This window comes from Falco biarmicus, chromosome 7 (genome assembly GCF_023638135.1).
Source record: "Falco biarmicus isolate bFalBia1 chromosome 7, bFalBia1.pri, whole genome shotgun sequence".
In the NCBI taxonomy this organism is placed as follows: Eukaryota; Metazoa; Chordata; class Aves; order Falconiformes; family Falconidae; genus Falco; species Falco biarmicus.
In genome coordinates, this window is record NC_079294.1 from 70,385,857 (window position 1) to 70,409,005 (window position 23,149).

A 23,149-nucleotide genomic window follows, 5' to 3' on the forward strand; every position below is an offset into this window, starting at 1 on the left:
TTCAGCTCTTCCCAGTCCTGCCCATCCTCCGGCCCATCTCCGTGCCCCTGCCTCCCCCAGGGGCTGCAGGAACTGGTGGGGTACCCAGCGGGGGTCCCCAGGACTCTGTGCAGCCCTGCTAAAGGGTGGCCATCCTGCCATCACCCCCAAGGGGGCCCTTGTGACCATGAAAGGCCACGGGACAGAGCATCCACTGCATGGACGCCCACGGAGCCATGCCCCAGCCCTTGCTGCCAGCATGTGTCCGCATGGCCAGGACCCCACTTCCTAAGCAGCCCCAGGTGCTTCGCCCCTCAAAGTGCTTCACCAGCGCCACGGTGGGATGGCTCAGCCCCGGCAGCCACATTGGAGGGGCAGCTGCCACCACCACCACCTCTGTGCAGCACTGCCACATGTCCCCGCCACTGGTGCAGCATGGCTCAGCTCTGCTCAGCTCCGCTCAGCCGCTTCCTCCATGGTATGTCTAGCATCTGGCAGGGAGGTCACAGCCCCACAGGGGTGTCACGGTCACCTGCAGGACACAGCCGAGCTGATTCCACTTTTAGAGAAAGCTGGGGGAACAAGCGTTTTACAAGCTGGGCTGAGGCACTGCTTCTCCCCGGCATCCCCTGGCATCCCCTGGCAGCTCCTAGGCAGCACAGGCCCCCTCCCTGCCTGCATCAGGGACATCCGAGCCTGGGGGCTTGGGGGGCTGCTTCCCCCGCGGTGGTGCCAGGGCAGTCAGGATCATGCTGCAAGGCGCTGGGCGCAACAGTGAGTGCAGAACCTCTCCTTCCTTGGAAGCCCCAGCCACTGCCTGCAGCAGGAAGGTTACTGGGGGCCACACTACAGCTCGCCCAGTTTCACATCCTCTGTCCACCCTCCTGCAGCCTGCAGAGCCCGGTGGGGCTGCGGCCACTCCGCCTGCTTCCCCCGCAGCCATCACCGCAGCACACGATGCCTGCAGCCCGCCCGCCGTGCCCGGCTGCCAGCTCGGGCCCACGCAGCCCTCCACCCAGGGGTGGCCGGGATCTGTCCCTGCCCCCACCTCATGAGAGAAGGCCGAGCGGGCTGCGCAGCGCCTGCAGTTGCCACCACACCTCGAGGAACTCGCCCCTGACCACAGGAAGCCACCGCGGCCACGGGTGCAGCGAGGCTGAGGAGCTCTGCAGAGAGGTGCTGCTTCTGAGAGAGTAAGCACAGCCCCAACACATCCTCCTGGGGGCTGGGACCCCATGGGGGGCTCAGGGGGGCTGGGGTGGGCTCTGCCTGGAACTTGGCTAGGGCATGAGAGGGTCCTGTGTCCAGCCCGGCCATCCCCATCCTAGGGCTGCCCTGTGGGCATCGTGTTGCTGCTGCAGGGTGGTGCTGGACACGGGGGCTGCCGCGTGTGAGCCCAGCTGGTCCCCAGGCTGCTGTGGAGGGGCTCAGCCCACGCGCTGTGGGACAGGCGTGCAAGTTCCCCAGGCTTTTGCCCCCCCAGCCACCTCCATGCGCTGCAGCCGGCTCCCGAATTAGCTCCTCTCTCTGCATTACCAATGAGCAGCTGCTTCTCAACGCTCAGGTGAAGGGGCCAGTCCCTGCCTGGGTGCCGAGTCCCCAACCAGCAGCCCCTGCACAGCACCCACGACCTGGGCAGGGCAGCCCATGGCTCTGGGGGTGCTTTACCTCTTGTGGGGTGGAACAGGGGGCTTCTCTGTCCTGTCCGGGGGCTGCAGCTGGACCTAGGGCTGCAGCTGCGCTCTGGCAGCAGCCAGCAGCAGGGCTCCCTGCCTGCACAGCAAGCACGCCCCCCAGCAAGATGCTCCCCTCCAGCTGCAGGCAGGACCCCAGGCCCCCTCCTGTGGCTGCAGAGCAGATCCAGACACCCCACGGGGGGCTGCAGCATGGGGTGGCGACCCCCAGCCTGGCACCCTCCTGGCTGGGGCACAGAGCACAGGTAGCGGAGCTGGTTTGCATAGTTCTGAACATTTAATAACTCAGTCTCTCTAGCGTTATATCCACATCCATTAAATTAAAAACAGGCTCAGGAGGCAGCTCCCGGCTGATTAAATTACAAGAAAAAATTACTGTGCACCAAAAAGTTATTATAGAAAAATAGTCCTGTGGCCCCCGGCCGGCAGCTCCGTCCGTGGCGGGCCGGGGCTGGTGCTGGCACAGGGTGGGCAGAAGCCCGTGCCACGGCCCCGGTGTGCGGCAACGGACGGTGAAGGGGCTCGTGGCACCGGCCCCCAGCCCATGGGGCAGGGGCAGTGAGGGCAGGCGGCACTGGGAGGGGGCTCCGGCGGGGAGCAGAACGGATTGTCACCAAGTGGGGGCAAGGCACGTTGGGGGGCAGGGGCGCTCTGGGGGCTGAGGCTGCAGGGACACCAGGCTCTGCCCAGCACAGGCAGGGTGCAGGCAGAGCCGGGCAGCGCAGACACGGGCGCTGCCCCACTGCCCCTGCCAGCAGCACGCACAGCCCTGGCCAGGGGCACAGCACGAGGGGCCGGGGCAGCCCCGCAGCATGGGCTCTGTGCGAGGGGTCCCTGCCCACGCTGGGGGGGCTGAGCCTTGGGCACGGGGAAGGCGCTGCCCTGCCCCACGCTCTCCGGTGGGGGGGGGGGGGCCCGTCTGCACTGCAGGCAGCAGCTGCGGCAGGATGGGCAGGCAGCAGGCAAGCAGGCAGCAGAGGCTGAGGCCTGGCCATTATTGCTGTTGAAGGGCACGGGTGGAGGCGGACAGGCCCTCGGGAGGTGGCGGGGAGCCAGGAGGCAGCGGGCCAAGCCAGGGAGGCAGGCAGCGGCCCCGGCGGTGCCACGGGCGGCAGGGGCAGGGGGATGCCGTGCCGCGGGCTGGGCTCAGCTCTGGTGGGGCAGAGCCCCCCCTGCCCTGGCCAGCCCAGCCTGAGCAATGACAAGCCAGGGACCCCACGCACTCCCCACCCTGGGGGACTGACATGACCCCCAGCAGCAGCTGCCCACCTCAGGCAGCGGACACAGCTGCCAGCGCAGGGCCAGTGAGCGCCTGGGGTCCTGCTGCCATCAAACACCCCAGCATGGGGTGCAGGATGGACGCGGGGCAAAGAGAGATGGTGCAAGACTGGGACGGTGCTGAGCTGGGGACGGTGCCAGCAGGGCCGTGCCTGGCAGCCCAGGCCGGGGCTGAGGGACGGTGCCGGTAGGTAGGGAGCCCCGGGCGGCTGCGGTGCGGGAGGGGGACAGGGACAGAGTCCGGGGCCCCTCGGCCTCGCCTGCCCCGGCCCTGCGGTGCTGGGCAGGGAGGAGGGAGGGGCGGGAGGGCTCATCAAAGGGCACTTTGGTCTCTGATGAAGGCAGTCCTCTCGCTGTGGGCCTCGTACTCCTCACCGTCCGACTCGGAGGGGCCCTCCTCCTGCCAGATGTCGGAGGGGAGCCCCTTGTAGGAGATGATCCCGCTGTCCAGGGCGTAGACCTTCACGCCCCGCAGGCTGAAGCCTGAGCGTGCCTGCAGCACCAGAAAGACAGTGACAAAGATGACAACGATGAGGACACAGCTGAGGCTGGCAATGAGGACAGGCAGGTTGGCTGGAGAAGGGGCCTCGGCCAGCCCCTCGCTGTCTGCCAGGGCAGGGGATGCACGGCTGCTCTGTGTCTGGTGGGAGCAGGAGAGGTCCAGGCTGCTGAAGTGGGAGTGCGCGGGGCAGGTCAGGCACTGGTTGGGGCCGGGCCCTGCGCAGGTGGCGCAGGAGGGGTGGCAGGGCAGGCAGAGGTGGGGCGCGATGGGCTCCACGCTGTTCTCCAGGTTGTAGTGTGTGTTCTGGACGCCAGGCGCGAAGCCGGGAGGGCAGCGCTTCAGGCAGCTCTTCTGGTGCAGGTAGTACCCCTCCTCACAGACTGCGGGAAAGGCAGGGTCAGCACAGGCTGGGGGGCCGCCTGCGCCTTGCACCCCCGTCCCGCCCCACACTCACCCACGCAGGTCTGGCTGGGGGTCAGCGTCTTGCAGCCGCTGCTCTCCAGCTGGTTGGAAAGGCTGGGGGAGTCGGTGGCTGTCCCGTACAGCACAAGCGTGAACTTGGTCAGCGTGCCTGCAACAACATATGGGGTGAGGACCACCACCGTGCCCGCCGGACCACCTGCACTTGGGACAGGCACAGGGAGGGGCACTGGTCCCCCCACCACGGGCTGTCAGGGGACAGGGGGGCTGTGCCCACCACCTGGAAGAGCACCCCCAGTGCAGGGCTGCCCATGGGACAGTGGGCCAGGCCGGCTGGCACGAGGGGCACCTGCTGCCCCAGGCCCCCACCTCTCCAGAGCAGCTGCGTCCCCACCCCATGTGCCCAGCTCCAGCCTCTCCCCAGCCAGGTCACTGCAGAGTATCGGAGGTGTCACCAGCCCCTCAGCTCGGGGGCATGTGGGTGCCCATACTGCTCCAGGCCACCCTGGGCTTGGAGGGAAGCAGCAGTGGGGGTGAGGCTGGCCCAGCCCTACCATAGTTGTTGGCATCGCTGGTGTTCTCGATCTCCAGCACCCATTCCCCAGAGGGGTCCTCGTCCCACGAGTGCGTTGTCATGAAGGCCCAGTCATTGAAGCCATCAGCTGAGAAGTCGTGAGGCCTGGGTGAGGAGGGGGCGAGAGGTGAGTGCCAGCATCGCGCAAATCCACCCTCGTGCCAGCCCAGCCCGGGGGCCACCCTGGGGTGCCCTGCAGCCTGGCACCTACCTGGCAGCCAGGAGGGTGGAGCGGGTGCCCATGGGACTGACCAGGTGGATGGCCAAGTCCCCCCGCCGGTTGTAGGACAGCGTCAGCCTGGCCTGCGCGTGCTCCAGCCGGCTGATGTAGTTGGCTTTCCCCAGGCAGGCGTCCACCTTCCGCCGCACCTCCAGGCGCTTCCCAATGTCCCTGCCGAGGACAGGCAACAGTGAGCCCCGTTCCAGCCTGGGGGGCACGTGACAGGGTGCCTTGGCCCCCACCGCGGGGCTTTGCGGCTGCCCTAGGAACTGGGCGCTGTGCCCCAGGGCAGCTGGAGTGAGAATCGATCCCACAACAGCTGGCAGTGCCTCCTCTCCATCCCCAGATGGGTGCAGGCAGCAGACGGGGCTGCCCCAGTTCCCTGCCGAGCACGCGCTGCCCGGTGCCGCCTCCCCATGCCAGCCCTGAATGGGCCCTTTCTTCACCCGCCGCTGGGCCAGCTACACCCTGCACGGCGCGGCCAGGGAGGGATGGGACGGGCACAGACATCCCATCCCGGTGCTTGTATGCAGCTGCCCCCCCGCCCCGCAGCGCCAGCCCTGGTGCCAGCACAGGACACTGGTCACAAGGACTGCCCGCTCAGGATGGGCAGGGGCAGGTCCCGGGGGACTGCAGCAGGGCAGCAGGCACAGACTGTGGCTCCATCCGTGCCCAGGGATGCCCCCCTCCACCTCCCCGAGAGCCCCCAGGGAGCACCCTGGCCGCACACGAGACTCGGCACATGTTGCGCTGTGGCAGGGGCAGCCAAGCGGGACTAAAAGGAGCTTCTGTCTGACCCCTGAAAAGCCCCTCTGTCTGGGGATGACTGTGCCGGCAGCTCCCAAACCGCAGTGCCCCAGCCCGTCCGCACCCCCGCTGCGCCCAGCCCGGCCCCAGCAGGAGCAGGCAAGCTCGGCAGTCGACCTCAGCACTGGATAGCTGGAAGGCACCTTCCCCAACTCTCCCCAGGCTCTCACAGGAGGATGGTCTGGGGTCCTGGGGGCAGCTCAGCCCTGGAGACCCTCCCCACTCCCCGCCCTGGAACCAGAGGTGCTTGTGCTCCTGTGTGGGGCCATGCGTGGGTAGGACGCTGGGCGATGCCCTCCTGGGCTCAGCAGCCCTTACTTTGGCTCCGTGAGGATGTCGATGACGCATTTCCTCTGAGGTCCCACCGTGGTCCAGTTCTTGGCCAGGCTCACCATGGCCCCCGCGTCCAGCAGGCCATAGCCATAGGAGTGGCTGACTGTGGACAGAGATGGGATCAGTGCTGCTCCCGGGGGTCCCTGGCAGGGGACGTGTGCCCGGCCACGCTGTGCAGCCCACCGGGGCCTCCTGCTTCCTTTGCCCCCCAGGGTGCTGTGCCCCAGCACCCTCAGCTTAGCAGTGCCTGCAGGAATGGGGGTCCCTGGTCCATCCCTGGCACCCCAGTACCTTTGCGGCCGACGCCGTTGGTGACCCAGTCATTGGCGTTGAGGTGAGCCGGCTTCGACGTCTGCACCACCAGGTGCTGCATGTCCCGCCATGTCAGGTTCTTGCTGCAGGGAGACACGGGGCTCAGGCACCAGCGTCGGGTCCTGCCAGCCCCAGGCAGGTCCGTGCCCAGGCATTGCTGCCTTGTGGGGCTTGCACGGCCGCCCCCAGCCCAGCCCTGCTCTGTGCCTGCCCTTACTTGGCTTCCAGGGCGAGGGCGATGATGCCAGCGGCCAGGGGCGCCGAGGCCGATGTCCCTGTGTGTGATTCGGTGCATTTCTGTCTGAGGTCAGTTGTCACCTGCAAGGAGGAGTGCTGGGGTAAGAGGTGCTGTGGGCACCAGCCATGTCCAGGATGGAGGGGTCTTGGGGACTTGTGTCCCCACAAGGGCTGCAGGAGGCGAGGCAGAGCCACCACTCCTGGGGCAGCTCATGAGCTCCAGAAACCCTCAGCTCACGAGACCGCAGTCCTGGGAGCAACCTGGCAGGCAGCAGCATGGCACAGCGGGGCCAGCCCTGCTCCCAGCACCACATCCCACTCGGTCCCCAGAGGGATGCCCAGGGCAGATGCAGCTCGCGGCGCATCCCACCCCCCACGAGCCCCACGCCTGCAGACACCGCAGCCCCGACTCACAATCTGCTTCTCGTTCTGGTTGCCGCTGCTGTAGGTGGTGGCGAGGGTGGAGGAGCAGGCCTCGCTGTACCAGGGCACGTTACCATACTGCGTGGTGCTGCTGATGGACAGCGTGTAGATGCTGTTGGTGTAACCGTCACAGTTGCAGCTGTCGTGTTCGCGGCCCCCGTTCCCAGATGCCCAGACGAAGATGGAGCCCAGCCCCCCTCGGCCCTAGCAACAGAGGCAGGGTGAGGGCCAGCGCCGGTGCCACCCACGCTGCCGCAGGGCAGGAAGCCCCAGGCTGGAGCTGGGGACAAGCAGATGGTGCTGGCCCCAGGGTTCTTGCAGCCTGAGTGGGAAAGACCGAGCAGATGCAGCTGGGACACTGAGGGACACCACTGGTCACAGCCCACTGGCCAGGGCACGCAGTGCTGCATCCCTCACCACCACCACGCCTACAGAGCACCTCTGCAGAGGCTACGGGGGCTGCCCCACCATGTAAGGCACTGGGTGGCAGAAGGGCCTTCCAAGAACCGATGCCTTTTTCTGCTTGGAAATCACCCAGGCTGACTCTGCCTGTGTGGGATTTGCAGCCGCCTGGCAGCGCTGCGGGAGCTCAGCAGAGCAGCCCCAACCGGCGGCGCGGTACCCAAAAGCCACAGCTCCACTCGCTGTGTTTGTGACAGAGCTGGCGTGGCACAGCGGGGTGGGTTTGCAGCATGCCTTGCACGGCACATGCGTCTCTCCACGCAGGGAATCCCAGGTGGAACATGGGGCACAGCTAACCATGCGGGCTGCTGCACCAACAGCACACGGGGACAGCAGGGGAAAGACAGGCGGAGGAAGCAAGGGCAAGTGGCTGGTGTGAAACCAGGCAGGAACCAGCACAGGGCTTCAGAGAGCAGGGAGAGACCAGCCTGGCACGGGGCTGCACAGGAGCTCTCAGCTGGGAGCATGGGGCTGCTCAGAAAGGTGTGAGAAGCATCCCGCACGCACGGGAGGAGCCCTGACTCAGGGCCATCACACAAGAAGAACTGGAAAAACCAACAAAGCCTGATCCTGGAGATAGGCTGGAAGACAGCTCATCCCGGGAGGGCCGGGACAACAACCAGGGCAGGCAGAGCAAGGGAGACCTGGGGGAAGGGGCAGGAGCTCAGCTGGCGCTCCCCTGGCAAACTCTCCTGCTCACCTGGCTGACCCCTCGGAAGAAAGCCTCCTCTGCCAGCCGGGCCGGGCCATCCACAGTCTTGCCGTCATCCTCGGGGCCCCAGCTGGCACTGTAGATGTGGATGTGGTTGGGATTGAGGCCCAGGGAATGGGCCTCCACAGCATCAGTCACCTCCCCATCCAGCATGCGCACGCCTAGGGCCAGAGAGCAGACGTCACGGGCGACCGGACGGGGCAGGGTGGCCGCGCACCTCAGGGCAGCGGTGCCGCTGGCGAAAGCCCTCCATCCACTGCTGCCACCCTGTGCCACGAGCCATCACAGGGCTGCCCTGGCCAGCAGCGCCGAGATCCCCGGGCACAGCCCACTCCTCCGGCCATGAGGCACCCGCGGAGCCCAGCACAGGCTTTGCTCTCGGCACAGGGCAGGGTGGCACCCACCTCCGATCCTGGCGTTGTAAGCCACACCAACACCACAGATTCCATTGTTTGCCACAGCAGCAACCTCCCCAGCGCAGCGTGTGCCGTGTCTGCAGTCAAAACAGGACCAGGCATGCTTGGATGGGGCGCAAGGGGCACAGGGCTGGGCACTGGCTGCAGCAACCAGCACCTGAGCTGCTTCCCATCCCTCCCAAACCAGAGAGCTGACAAAAAGCCCTGCAGGGCTCCTCTGTCTACCCTTCTGCTCCAGGGCAGGGGGGACTGAATGGCCTGCGCTGGCACCGGGCAGCCCCAGAGGATGCTGCTCATATCAGAAAGGATGTCAGGGGGTTTCTCCATGGGGCAAAGATGTGCCACCACCCGTGCATGCTCCTGCCATCCATGAGGGATGGCACTGCCGCTGAAACCCTGCCATAGCTGGGCTCTGCCACACTTGCCTCTACCTCCTGCCTCACCTGTTGTCATTCATCTGCGTGTAGCGGGGCTGTGGGTCTGGGTCCTGGTCGTTGACATCAAAGCTCGCCCCTGGATCCTGGAAGACAGATCTGGCAGTTAGAGACTGTCCACCTTGGCCACTGAGCCCCACCAATCCTGGGGCCACACCTGTGCTCCATGCTCCTGAGGCCGAGCTGAGCAGGGGGTAAGGCTCCACAACTACGTCGCTTTCCTCCATGTCCCGCCATAGCAGGCACAGGCCCTCCACCACGCAGCAACGGGGCTGCTCTGAGCAGCCACAGCCACCCAAACAGGCTCGCATGGCACAATGTCCTGCAGCATTGCCTCACACTTACGTAGTTGCCCTCCAGGTCAGGGTGGTTCTTCTCGATGCCATCATCCAGGATGGAAACCACGATACCCTTGCCCGTGTAGCCCTGCTCCCAGGCCTGACGCACATTCAGGTCCCGCTGGTTGGTGTTGTACTGCCAAGAGAAGCCCTCGCAATAGGAGCTGCACCCAGCTGCTGGCACTGCAGCGGGGGTGTGCCTGGACCCCTCCCAGCCCTGGCTTACAGGAGGGCAAGAGGCAGCCTTCACCCTGCTCTGCTGTGACATGGGAATGAGGAAGCCCCCGGGGACCTGGGCGCAGAGGGCTGGGCACAGCCAGCCGGGAGGGCCACTCGGAAATGAGACCGAGCCGCAGGCTGTGCTTGGGCCCCCCAAACACGGCTCTGCCTGAGCTCGACGATGCAGACAGGCACAGACCCTGCTTCTGGGCCCGGCAAGGGGCTGCTCCCCCCTAGTCCAGCCCGGGGCTCTCCCCAGCCCTGTCAGCAACCCAGCAGGGAGCCGCAGCTCCGCGAGCATGGTCTCTTCCCTGGGGTGCCCCCTGACACACAGCACCAGGTGGCTGCCTCAGGCCTTCCTCCTCTTCCTCCTCCTCCCTGCCAGACTGGCTGGCAGCAGTGCCTTGGCTGCCACGTCTGCATCCCCAGAACTCACCACCCGCTATTGTGGCTGCATGGCTCCCCTCCTTGCCCGGCAGCGTGCAGCCCCTGCCCTGCACTCACCAGATACCACTGCTGCGGGAACTTGGGGTCTGTGGGCTCCATGAAAATGTCTCGCTTGGTCCTGCGCTTTGCCACCTGCTGCTCCAGCCACTGTACCTGGGGACAGAGAAGCAGCTCATGCCCATGCCAGCAGCTCCCCAGACACCCTGCCCCACAGCCAGCAGCCTGCCCAGAGGGGCTCTCCCTGGGGAGCTCACAGCCACCCCTGGGCTGGCAGAGTATCTGACCCCCCCAGAGCTACAGCAGCACCCAGACCATCCCTCCTGGCCAGGGTGTCCCGCGACAGGCTGCGCTCCAGCGGAGCGGGCAGGTCACAGCACAGAGCTCTGCCGAGCAGCGGGCTGCCAAAAGCCTGCCAGCTGCTGTGACACGCTGCACACCCAGCTCTGCTGCCAGCCTGCCAGGCCCCTGGGCCAGCGCCAGGGGACAGAGATCACGGCAGCCCTGCCACACAGCGATCTGGCACTGCTGGCATTGCCCTTGCGCACCTTGTCCCATGTACGAGGGCTGAGAACCCTCCAGGGAGCGCAGGCTGCCCCGTGCCCTGGGCCCACAGCAGCCCACAGGCCAGTGGCGCTGGCTCCACTGCCCCCCTGCCCCTGCCGGCCACGTGCTGGGCTCCCACTTGGCTCTGCCAAGGGCCTCGATGCCAGGGACGGTTCAAGGCAGCTCAGCTCCATCCTGTGCCCAGCACCGGCTCACATGCCAGTGTGAAGTGCCCAGGCCCAAAGCCAGGCCCCCCACGCATGGCGGGCAAGGCCCCCCTGCTGCAGGTACCTGCGGTTCCCTGGCCAAACGGCTGTGCCAGGGCTGGTGGGGCGAGAGGGAACGCTTCACCACACCGCTGTGCCGAAAGTGGTAATAGTCGCCAAAGATCTGCAACAGAGAAAGGAGCAGGATGGACTTGAGAGCCCCTTCTCCATAGTTCCCCATCTCCGCACCTGCAATCCCGAGCCCCAGGGCTGCCATGGGCAGACTGGGCCCCACTCTGGAGTGGTTGGTGGGGCTTGTGTCTGGGTGCACAGGGCAGGACCTCCTGTGAGAGGCTGCAGCAGCTGGTGACAAGGCAGCTGGGGAGACCCTGGGGCCACAACACCACAGCCTCTGCCCACCTCAGCCTCCTGTGGGTCCCTGCATGGCACTAAGTCTCAAATTATCCAACAAAGCTGCTGCCCTGGCAGGGTGGTCCCAGGCAGCAGCGCCAAGCTCCCCGGCCACAGCCCACTCCACTGCTGCAGGTGGCAGAGAGGGACAGGCCTTTTGGAGCCAGCCTGGGACAGGCACCAACCTCAGGTGCCAAACCCACCGCTCCTCTTCTGGAGTCAACCAGCACCCCCTGCTACTGGTGCAGGAGGGTCCCGGGCAGCCTGCAGCCCTGCTCCCCAGGCAGCCCCAGCCAGAGCAGGGAGGGTCTGAGCCAGCCTCTGCCCCTCCGGACAGGCTGCTAGCAGAGCCCTGCTCCCCGTGTGCCCCAGGCCAGCACCCCACCGGAGCACCCACCCGGCGCTGGTCTCTACCTCGGGGCACAGCCAGCTCCAGCTGAGCAAGATGAGGTGGGGAACGCAGGCGTCCGACCCCAGCTGGGGACAGCCACGAGCCGAGGCGCCATGCTGCGCTAAGCCCAGCTCAGCTCCCACGCACGCCGGGACAGCCCAGCCTGGGCAGGGGCACGACAAGACTCCAGCACAGCCCAGCTGGGCCAGGCGGCCACGCATCCACCCAGACGGTTACTTAAACCCCAAACCCCCTACGGTGCTGTTGTTTCCTTACCCGCTCCCGCAGATCCCAGAGGCTGGCTGGGTCGTGGCGGTCCCACCCCTGCCACCCAGGGTCCCCAGCCCAGCAGCCTGCCTGGGCAGGGGAGAAGGGGCCAAGCGCCCACCCTGTCTCCCTGGAAGCCACAGAGCCTGGGCAGTGACCATGGGCAGGATCCAGCTGCCCAGGCTGTGCCGTCACCTGGGGGGCTGGGTGCAAGGGCTGCAGGAACAAACACGAGGGGGAGGACATCTCGCCCTCTGCCTCCCCAGGCTGCCGCAAAACAGTTTGATTGCAGCTAATGAACCCCCACAAGCTTATCAAAGCTCTGCAGATGTGCTGCCACCCTGGCCAGCCACACAGCCTCCAAGGCTGAGCAGGGGAGGAAAGGTGCACCCGGCAGAGCAGCACCCTCAGCCCCAGGGCAGCAAATCTGGGCTGCAGCTCCCCAAGTCGTGCACTTACCCTCTGGAGCACAGGGGAGCTTCGGGGTGAAGGGAAACACATCCCAGCACCTGGAGCCGGGCCTGCACCACCGCTGCTCAAGGAGCACCGTGTACCAGCAGGCTAAGCCCCCACCTGCCAAAAGGAATCGCTCTGCTCCACAGTGCTCCCCCCACAGCGCAGCCCCCCATGCACCAGCTGCTCCGTGGGCAGGAAAGGGAACAGACCTGACTCATGGCAGCCCAAGACAGCAGGAGCCCAGCACCAGGGTCAGGACTTGTGTCCATGGCTCCATCGCCAGGGCAGTCTGGTGCTCACACCATGCCAGCACACACCAGGCCCCAGGAAAGGGGCAGGCAAAGCCCCTGGCTGCCAGCTCAGAACCTCACTCCTTTCTGTGTGTGTCCCCCAGACTTTGGGCCATGGTGGGGAGCAAGCTTGCAGTGGGGGACAGTGCAGCGGGCAAATCAACCCCATGCTGCGCCAGCTGGTGTTATCCAGGGAAGCCACAGACGGTGCCGGCTCCCCAGGACGTGGTGCTTGTGATGTGGGGCTGCGCTCTGTGGTGCCAGTGGCAGCTGGGCACTGCTCCTGCCCTGGGCTGGCGAAGGAAAGGCCAGGACTTGGCCTGCAGCTCTACACCCCTTCCCTGAGGGCACGGGCAGGCAGCTGGAGCCCTGGCACAGCCGGCTGCAGAGCTGCAGTCCTGCCTGTTACAGCAGCATCGTACCTCCAGCACCGCCAAGTCATTGGGGACAGATCTGGGCCTGTTCCCCGTGGCACACTGCATCCCCCAGCACAGCCTGGGATGCCCGGTAGCTCAGAGCATTTGGGGAGGTTCTGAGGAGGAAAGCCTCTGCACTGGGCTGGCAGAGGGGAAAGCTAGCCACCCTCCCCCCAACACCCCGTCACCCCCTCCGGGGGTAAGGACAGAGCCCTGATTGTTCCTGCACGTACATCATGGCTCTGTCTGGTCACCCGACTGGATTAGGTCTGCACAGACACTGTGGTGGCATCCAGCAGCCAGCCAGCCCACACGCTTCCACCCTAATCCCCACAGTCCCTGTCCTCAGCAAGGCAGAGCTGCCCCTCCAGCCCCGTGCGTCTCCAGGGCAGGCGGCGCTGATCCCACGGAGAGCAGTGCCAGCCCGTGGCTCCTGCCCAGCCACTTCAGCCAGCCCCACGGCCAGCAGGCTGCCCGTGCTCCCACCTGCGTCCCTGGGAGCAGGGTGACATGCCAGGTGGCAGTGGGGGCTAGCGGGGACCAGCAGCCCAGCGGTATGGGAGGTGGGAGCGCTCACCCCTCCCTGGGCTGGCACTGCCGGTGTCCTGCCAGCGCAGCCCAAGGCTGGCACCAGCAGCTGGGCCCTTCCCTGGCTGTGCCCCCTCCTCTGCACCAGCCCCAACAGCATGAACCACTGTGCTCCCGCCTCGCTGCTGCATCTGTCCCCTCCCCTCTGACCCCCCGCCCCGCCCCCACGCTGTCCTTGGGTCCCCTTCAAGGCTGCTGGCATCAGACGCGGGTCCTGGCATCTCTCTGCTGGAGGCACCGCTGGCCCAGGGGACTGCCCGCCTGCCCCGCTCCGCAGGCAGTGGTGGAGCGGGGAGTACGCCAGGACAGCACGCCTCTGAGGACAGTGTCCAGAGCCCATGCTGAGGCCAGGATCCTCTCAGATAAGGACCCTGGGGGGCCTCACACTGGGGTACTGCCAGAAGCACCCAGCTCCCCCCCTTCCAGCTTGGCTGCCCGCATCCTGTCCCAGCGGCACGCACCCCCCAGGAACAGCAGCTCAGAAACCTCCCAGGAGGGAAAGCCCAGCTCCTTCCAGCCCTGCTTTTCCCACTGGGCCACCATGGCCCCTCTGTGGGAGCAGGCTACCTGGGCCAGCCAAGCTTCATCCCACAGCACAGACACTGGGACAGGCTCCAGAACGGGAGAAAACATGCCCAGACCAGCAGCTCCTGCCGCAGCCCAAGCTGCCACAGCCCACGGGGCACTGCCTGCAGGTGCTGCCTCACCGCTGCTCTGCCGTGGGCTGGGAGAGCCCGGGGCAGAGGTGCCAGCCTCTGGCAGCAGAACAAATAGCATGGGTAGAAGGTGAGCACTGCTGGGCAGAGCTGGTGCAGAGCCTCCACAGCTCCAGGGACGGACCCCAAACAGGCCTGGGCCACGGGGCTCTGCACCACAGCACAACGGGAAACGCTGTCAGGAGCAGGATGATGGCACCTCAGCCCTGTCCCTGCTCCCAGGCGTCTTGGCACAGACCTGGCCCAGTGGATGCATCCTGGGCCACTCTCCCAGTCCCCTCTGCACGGCAGCAGCCCTGGCCCGACACATCCTCTGCCCCGACATTGGCTCTAAGACACTTCCACCCCAAACAGCACCTATATGAGGCCACCCCATTGCCCCCACACCTGGCCCCAGCCCCCACAGAGTTCCCTCTTCCAGCACAAGCCCTGGAAGACTCAGGGCTCCCTGTCCCCAGAGCCCTGCACACCCCCAGCCCCATGCAGGGCTCATTTTGGGTGGCAGGACAAGGCACCCGCTGGTTCCAGCAGCAGCCACCTTCCCGCCGCCATGGCTCGCGGCAGCTGCTCACAGCGAGGTCCTGACACCGCAGCCATGAGTTGTGCAATTTCCTCTGGGATTTTGCTCCTTGCTTCCTTCCCGGAGAGCCAGCCCAGCCCGGCAGCAGCATCCTGCTGTCGGGGCAACAGACCCCCAGGCATGCTGACAGCCCAGCCAGGGCTGGCAGAGCCACATGGGCTCTGCTCTGCCAGTACCAGCCTCACCTTGCTGGAGCAGCACTGGTCCTGCTCCCCATGCCTGTGGGGAGGCATTCCTCTGGGCCAGCCCGGCTGCAACCACTCCCATGGGATCCCCTTGGCCCCCTCTGTGATCACAACAGCTGTGCTGGTGCCAGCTCCATCGGCAAAGTCCCCACCTGCCACCAGCGCAGAGGCCAGAGCCCTGCCCGTGGCACAGGGTGAAGAAAAGCCCCACAGATCAGCCCGTGCCGAGAGCACGGGGCAGTGGCATCACACTACAACGGTGGCATCAAGAAGTGCTGGCCTGCAAGACGTGGTGTGCCAACAGAGACATGTCTTGCCTGCAGCACTGCGCTGGCAAGCAGGAGCCTGGCCACCCCCCGGTGGCTCTCAGCTTTCACACCACCGCTACGAGAGTCAGACCTGGGAACACTCTGGCTACCAGCGAGGGCACAGCCCACAGCCAGCCAGGGAAAGCAGAGCCAGCTGCCTGGGGCCTGGAGCACAGGGCAGCTGGGCTATGCCAAGGCTGCCAGGAGGACAGCACTGGGGAACTCCTCCCGCTGGGGACAAGGCTGGGAACAGCCAGGATTGCAGGGAACACAAGGGGTCCCGGTTCCTTCACTGTCACCCCATTCTCCCCACCCCACTGTCAGGAGGGAGGCAATGGTCCCAACACAGCCACGTGTGCCATCCCATCCCTGGATGAGGGCAGAGAAAGCAAAGAGCAGTGGGAACCTGCTGACACCTTCTGTTTAGGGCCCAGGACACGTGGCTGCTGTCAGACCACCTGCTCTGGGGACACCCAGGAGGTGCTGTTGCCTCCCCAGCTGAGCCGAGGCTGTGCCGCAGTGGGGCAGCTTGCAGCAGGGAGCACCACCGTGAACCCGGAGCCCTCCCCTCCTCTACCAATGCACAGCACTCCCAATTTTTTCACACTAGGATGGGCTTTTCCTTCTTCCCCCTCCAGCAGGCAGTGCGCCCTGTCCTATCATGCCATGCCACCAGACCATCCCATTGGTGAGGAGAGGCCCTGTCTCCATCCAGCTAATTACCACCCTTCAGTCAACACAGCACATGCTGTAAGGCTTCAGTGAACGGGCACGAACACAGTCGCCCTGCTGCCAGAGAGAGCAGCCCCCGAGCTGGCTCCAGGGCTGAGCCCAGCGCCCATCCAGACTGTGGCAGAGGATGCTGCTTCCATGAGGACAGGGAAGCAGAGGACTTACCGGGCCCAGGTTGAGGAATCCATGCTTCCTGGCCACTCTGTCAGCCTCCTGGGGCCCTGCGGGGATGAGCACAGCCCAGGTGTTGGTGTAAATATGCTGGGCCAGCACCTCCTGGGCCAGGAGAGCGAGGGCAACCACCAGAGTCCAGAGCAGGAGCAGCGAGCAGGGCCTCAGATCCATCAGAATATCGGGGTTCCTCTAGCTGGGGAGCAGGAGGGTCCCAGGAGCGGCGGGTCCAGCAGCCTCCCCGCGTCAGCACCCCGAGGAGCGCCGGCCTCTCTGCCCCGCTGGTCCCTGCTCAGCCCACGCAAGCATGGGGCCGAGCCCGCAGCAGCTGGGCCAGAGGCAGCAGGAACAGACCGTCCAGGACAGCAGCACGATCTGCAGAGAGACGGAAGAGCGGTCAGGCCCCGCGGTGCCTCTCTTCAAACCCAGGGAGCACAGGCTCCGCCAGACCAAGCTGCGGCTCTGCCACCGGGGCCTTGGCACACAGCACGCGCTGCCCACCATGGCTCATGGACAGCCAGATGTGACCTGGGGCCCCCAGGAGCCACAGCAGCAGCTGGCCCTGCAGGGTGCCCTGGCATGCCTGCCCCTGCCCGTGCTCCTGCTTCCAGCACAGAGCCACTGTTTACGTTGCCTGTTGCCCAATGTGTACTTACACTGGGCTTACAAACACATGAAACAAACTGGGAGGGAAGAAGAGCACCAAAGGAGGGAAGAGGCAAGGCGAGGGCAGCCGTGCCTCCTGCCGCCATGCTCTGCAGCGGACAAGAGCCCCTTCTCCAACCGGCACGGGCCTGTCTGGGTATGGAGCTGGGAACAATTGGGATGGGAATCCTGTCTCTCCAGTCCCAAGCGGAAACCTGGTGAGACGCCCGCAGATGCTGTGCGAGGAACCCCAGCTAAACAAGAGACTGGGAGGAAGAAAGGCAGGGAGAGCCCTTGCTCTCTGGGTAGCCCCTGGCCCCAGCACCTCCACAGTGAGCGAGCGACCAGGCAGTGCCCGGTAGTAGTGTCAAGCACCGAGCTGCCTGTCACCCTCAACAGCTCAGCTCTGCCCTTCCTCCAGAGCACAACATGGTGACACCGGTGTGACTCATCTTCACAACTGAAAGGAAACCGGCACAGGGACTAGGAAAAGAGGCACACCGTCACCTCCAGTGCGCACCCAGGGACCCGCACCCAGGGATGCCTGTGGACAGCTCACACCGTGTCGGAGGGAAAACACAAGAAGGGGGGAAGGCAGGTGGGGAGCAGGGCTGGGACTGACGCACCCAGGTCAGAGGCGCCCGCGACAGGATGGCGCCGGTGCGAGCTCCATGCACGGAGCTCCGCAGGGACCCTGAAATATCTGGTCGTGTTTCAGAGACAGCAGGAAAGGTGAGAGCCAGCACTGCCCAGAGGAGCCCCATCCCCCTCCGGCGAGCAGCGGCCACGGCGAGCAGGGAGCCTGTGGTGCTGCCAGGGGAGGAGAGCAGCTCCTGGCAGGCGCCGGAGCCCTCACCGCAGGCTGCAGCACAGACAGTGCCGCGATTCAGGCATGCTGTGGCTATCCCTCATTGACCAGACCTCGGCCAGCTGTGGGCCTGGCCACCCTGCTGGGACACCGGGAGCCCCGACGTCCCAAATTCTGCACCCACCGGAGGCTGGATGGGAGCCCAGTCCTGCCAGGGCCCAGTTTCCTGCAGGAAAGGGTCCTGAGCCCCCAGGGAAGGGGGAAAAGCTGCTGCAAGAGTGGAGGGAGCAACAGCAGGGCACAAGGGGACACTGTCTGCCATGGCTGGCCTGTGTGCCAGCACCTCGCCCCTCCACAGGTCCCTGGGCTGGCAGCTGCCTCTGCCTCGCCGTGCCCAAGCCGGCAGCCGCCCCGCTGCCCGGCAATGCCCGCTCCATGAGGGGCCAGCGCTATGGCCGGCCCCGGCCGGGGGGTGCCGGGCCTGGCCCTCCCCAGGCCAGCTGGCTGCCCGCTCGGCCCCGGCCGCACACCCGGTGCTGCCCGCTCACCCCCGGGAGGAGGAGGGGAAGGAAGGCGAGGCACGGGGCAGCCCGGGCAGCTGCAGTCCAGCCCCGCACGGTGGGCTGCAGCGGGGACCGGCGAGCCCTCGGCCCCACACCGCCCGTGGCACCCAGCAGACGCGGGCAGCTGCCGGCCAGGCCCCTGCCCGGTGCCCACCGGCACCGGGGCTCCAGTGGCAGGGCCGGGGGCAGCCCCGAGGGTGCTGCGGCACCAGGCCCCGGCTCCCTTCTCGCCCCCGGCTCCCCGCGGCGGCCGCGGCCCCGCCGGCCCCGGAGCGCGGACCCCGCCCGCTCCCCCCCGCCGGGGCGGCCCCCGTGCCGCCGGACAGCCTCCCCCGCTACCGGGGCGGCCCGGCCCGCGGCGCCACCGGCCGCCCCCGCCTGGGGTCCCCGCCCGGCCGGGGCCGCCCCAGCTGTCAAACCGCCGGCGCCGGCGGGGCGAAACCCGTCCCCGGCCGCGTCCCCGCCGCCGCGCCCGCGCCCTTACCGCGCGGCCTGCCCGCTCCCGTCCCGCCGGCGGCCGGGCCCGTCTGGCGGCGACGCCGCGTCACGCCGCGGGGCGCCCGGAGCGCCCGCCCCGGAGCCGGGCCCGGCCCAGGCAGGGGCGGCCGGGGCGGCCGGCGGGGCCGCTTGTTTACGCCGAGCAGCTGTCAGCGCCGCCCGCCGCCCCGCCCCGCGCCGACCGGCCCCGCACCGACCGACCGGCCCCGCTCGGCCCTGCCCGGCTCCGCTCGGCCCGGCGCAGCCCGGCACGGCGCGGCACGGCCGCCGCTCCGCCGGGCGCCGCCGGATGCCGTCACCGCCGCCCGCCCCGCCCGCCCCGCCGCCGCCGCCGCCGCCGCCGCCAGCTCCGCGCCCGCCGCAGCGCCCGGCCCCCGGCACGGCACCCTCCGGCGCACCGCTCGCCCCCGTCTGGGGACACCCCCCCAGCGGCACCGGGCACGGCCCGGGGCTCAGCGCCGCCTCTCCCCCTCCCAGCATGGGGCTGCCGGTGCCAACCCGTGCCAGTGCGAGCGGGAGCCCCGGATCTGCCCCGAGAGATCCCAGACGCCCGCGGTCCCGGGCAGCGACCAGGGGTGCGAGGGCACCCACAGAGACGGGCACTCAGAAGACGCCCCGTCTCGCGTTCCCGCGCGCCCGGCGTGGCACACACCGGGTCACTGCGACACGGGGTGGCCAGGCACAAACCTGCCCACACCGGCCCGTTCCAGCCCCGGCAGCCACCGGAGCAGGGGGTCCCCCAAGCAGGCCAACGGGAACAGCACTGGCCTTCCCGCAAAGTCCCATGTTGTGGGGGCTCGGTCCCAGGGGCCGGCAGCCTGATGGAAAACTGTCTGGAGAGCAGCAACACAAGGAAAATCCATCAGCCCAGTTTCAGGTTGCAGGAGAGAGGTTTTCACCAAGGAGAAAAGGTGAGAAGTGAATTGCGGCTCATCTCGGCTTCGGTCATTTGTGAAGAACGACATGCTCTTGGCCGTCGCGTGTGTGGGGCCACATCAAGAGCAATGCAAGAGCCGGGTCAAGCGCAAAAAGCAAAAGCAGCAGAACCCAAACTGACCTGAATTCTCCACACCCCAGCAGGGCTCTGGGCAGCCCCGGGCAGGAGCGGGTCCTCCGGCTCCTTACAGAGGAAAGGAAGTCACTCGGATATCATGATCAAGATCATGAAGCATTAGCAATCGCACAGGAAACAGTCACCTTGGTAACTGAGATGCTGAGAACAGCCCAGAAAATCTGGCACAGGGCAGGTTTCTCTTCTAAAGTGGGTTAGTTCTGCAGGGCGGACACCTGGCTGCTGCACCGCCCCAGGGGCAGCCACTGACCCCAGTGGCGGCCCCGAGAGCTGCTGCTGAAGACCACTAGCCACAGGGGCTGCAGTACCCCACGACCACCCTCTGGGACCATGGTCCCACCAGGCAGCCCGGGGTGGGGGGCCCCGGTACCCCACGGACACATGGCACTCACCCCCAGACCACCGCAGCCTGGTCGGGAGTCGTCCCCAGGCCAGCATCGGGATGCACAGTCGAGCCGGCAGCACCCCACAGTTATATGGCGGGGACCCACGCTGGGGGCAGGTCCTGAGCCAGACCCTGGCCCCGTGGTGGGAGAGAGGGTGGTGGGCAGGCTGCCTCCCCCCACCCACACACCTTATCTTTGGGTGCATCATTTAGGCGCTGGCGGCTGTGTCCCCACAGGTGACAAGCTGTTGCACCTGGCCCCAGTGACATGTCACCCTGGGGAGAAGAGCTGACAAAGGGCCCTTGTCACCACGGGGCTTATCTCGGTGCCGCAGGGCGGGCAGGCAGGAAGAACATCTCTCTTACATAAATTACTGGCTTTGGACCCGCACGCTGACCCCGCACACCTGCCAAAGACAACGCCTGTAACCCGGGAGCACCTGGCTCGTGGCACAAAGCCAGGGACATGATCAGGATCTGCCTGCCCAGCAGTGCCCCGGGGCCAAGGGCCGACAGAGCAAGGAGCAGGGCTGCCTGCTGCGCCCCCCACACCTTACAGGGCTGCCTGGCATCCCTTTCGTCAGCCCCTGCCTGTGGGGCAGCAAGGAGGTTAAGCAGCTACAGCAGCCACGTCTCCCACAACCACGAACCATCCTCTTGGACATTCAGCTGTCCTGGAGGCATCAGCATGCTCCCGGGTAGTGGCCAAGAGCAAGCTGCCCCATGCAGCAACTCCCGGCACACCGGCAGCGCACCACTGCAAGCCAGCCAGCAGCTCCCCACAAGGCATTCCTAGCCAGGTGATGTCCTGTAACTTCCCTGGAGCCCACGCTGTAGGCACCCTGCTCACCAGGGCCAGGGGGGAGACACCCCCCCGTGCTCCTCTGCACCAAGCACACGATGCAGCATGGCCTGACAGCACACGCAATCAATAGAAACCTACTTTCATGGAAAAATCAGGTCAATTTTTGGCTTTCGGGTTGCAGAGATTGCACAAGCTCCTACAGTGATGCAACTGCCCATCTGCCCAAGCTTTCTGGGAGGCAGAGTGGCAATGGGGCTGCACCCCTGCCTGCAGGCACCCCCAGGCTGGGGGGGGGCTCGGGGTTGCAGCAGGACTGCAGCAGTGCCGCTGCCCTGCGACAGACCGGTGAGTGGGGAACCAGCAGAGGAAGGGCAGAGGGCCCTCAAACAGTGGAGAAAATCAAATAAGGGGCAGCAATGGCAGGCAGGGGACAGCCAGAGGGACTAAATCAGTAACTTAATGTTTACCTGGAGCGCAGCAACCTGCCCTGGTGCTGGCGCAGGCAGGGGTGAGCCTGCAGCCCCTTTGCTGTGCTGCGAACGTTTCCCCAGCCCCCTTCCCTTCACCCACCTGTACCCTCTCCTGACGCTCCGGTTGCTGTCCCCTTTCCCTGGAATCTCTCCAGCCCCTCTCCTCACCACTGGACGGTACCGGCAGGCTCCCGGGAAGGCCCCGGTGCCAGGACTGCCGTGGCCCAGCCAGGAGCTGCGCTCCGCAGGGTCCCGCCGGCCCCGGAGGCTCTGTTCATGGCCACACTCCCAGACACAACATCTCGCTGCGGTCACACACAGGGGACTCAAGACTCAGCCCAAACAGCCTGACCTTGCCCTGCGGTACAGCTGCAGACACAAACAGCAGCAGCTCGGGGTGGTTCTGTAACTTTATCTGCCTCTGACTTTGTCATCAGCAGCTGTAACGCTGCCAAGGTATTGACCCAGGGCCTGCCACAGCACTGCCCCTGCTCTGGGCTGCGGCGTCGCACCCTGCCGTCGCCTGGCCCCCTGTGACTGCGGCTCTGCAGGTACAGGGACACCTTAGCCCGGCCCCAGCACCGTACGGGGCCTGCAGCAGCTGGGGGGCTCCACACAAGTGACACAAGCACGCGTGTGCAGGGAACACCAGGGTAGAGAGCCCACCGGTGGCCCTTCAGGAAAAGCCCCAATTGCCCATGGCCTTCGATGGGGCAGGGAGGGGGTCCTGACAGATACGAGCACACCAGTCTAGCCCGAAGCCTGTCCGGCACAGGTTTTCACCAGCAAGCTGGCAGAGCAGCGGGGAGCAGGCTGGCCTGTGCTGGGCACTGGTCGTGCTCTGGACTTCTCCCACCAGTCAGCCTCGCACCGCCCTGGGAACGGGGGGCTCAGCCCCGCAAACTGCCTGGGGAGACCTCCTGCACCCCCGCCTACGGGGCTGGGTCCCCCCATGGCTCCCGCAGCACCAGCTCGAGGGGCAATGCTGGCATTTGGCTTCTCCAGCCTGGCTGTGCCTCTCGGGGGGACACAGGGCTGAGAAGACACGTCGCAGGCCAAGGGCTGCCTTTCACCACGGCCTCCAATGCCTGCGGTCACAGAACTGAGCCAGGCTGCGAAAGCATTTCCCTGTTTGCCGAGGTCTTTATTTTTGCTTCACCTGAACAGGACATTAGGTGCTTTGTGTGCAATTCCCAAGCTTTCCTTTAACTGGTGTGTCTAATTGTTTCACCGAGTCCCCTGTCAAAGCTTGCTCCTTGCCATGGTGGCACAGGACTCACTAGGTGGGAACACACTGTGATAACCCTCAAGATTAGTATCTCATCAGATGATCGAACACAGAGCGGGAGCTCTAATTGCCACCTGGGCATAAAGGCCAGAAACACAAATGAGCTCTTGCTCATTCCTGAGTAAGGCTGGGACCTGCAGTTGCTGTAGGATTATAAAGCTACTAATGCCTCAGTTGTCAAGGCAAACCACAAGCTACAGGGCACCAAAGGAGCCCCACAGCACCAGGGTCCTGCCACACACCCCGTCCCTCCTCCCTGCACAGCTCTAACAGGGCTGTCCTGGCTCCTCCAGCTGCTGCATCGACACACTGAAGCAGGGGGGGGCCCGGAGGGAGCCCACAGCTCTGCCTGGGGCAGAACCGGGGTTGTGGGGGACAGTTGTGGAGGGCACTGCAGGGAGAGCTGTCACGCAGTGCCACAGCAAGGGCTGAGCCCAGGACAGCTGGGCACAGCCAGCCAGTGCTGTGAGGGGCTTGGTCCACATGACCCGCCATGTCTGGGACAGCCACTCCACCACCTGCAGCCCAGCAGGATTGTCCCGGTGCTG

General features: G+C 66.2%; 1 protein-coding gene across 1 annotated transcript; it reads right to left on the reverse strand.

Moving 5' to 3' along the window:
• Positions 1–1,928: 1,928 nt before the first annotated feature.
• Positions 1,929–16,442, reverse strand: FURIN (furin, paired basic amino acid cleaving enzyme). Its single transcript, XM_056346130.1, has 15 exons — positions 16,062–16,442; positions 10,642–10,740; positions 9,865–9,960; positions 9,149–9,277; positions 8,813–8,889; positions 8,358–8,446; positions 7,942–8,114; positions 6,771–6,983; positions 6,337–6,437; positions 6,099–6,202; positions 5,793–5,910; positions 4,659–4,838; positions 4,428–4,552; positions 3,908–4,024; positions 1,929–3,833 (listed from the first exon to the last, which is right to left on the reverse strand). Exons 1-15 carry the CDS (start codon positions 16,239–16,241, stop codon positions 3,265–3,267), a joined length of 2,370 nt encoding a protein of 789 aa, XP_056202105.1. The 5' UTR covers positions 16,242–16,442; the 3' UTR covers positions 1,929–3,264.
• Positions 16,443–23,149: the final 6,707 nt, after the last annotated feature.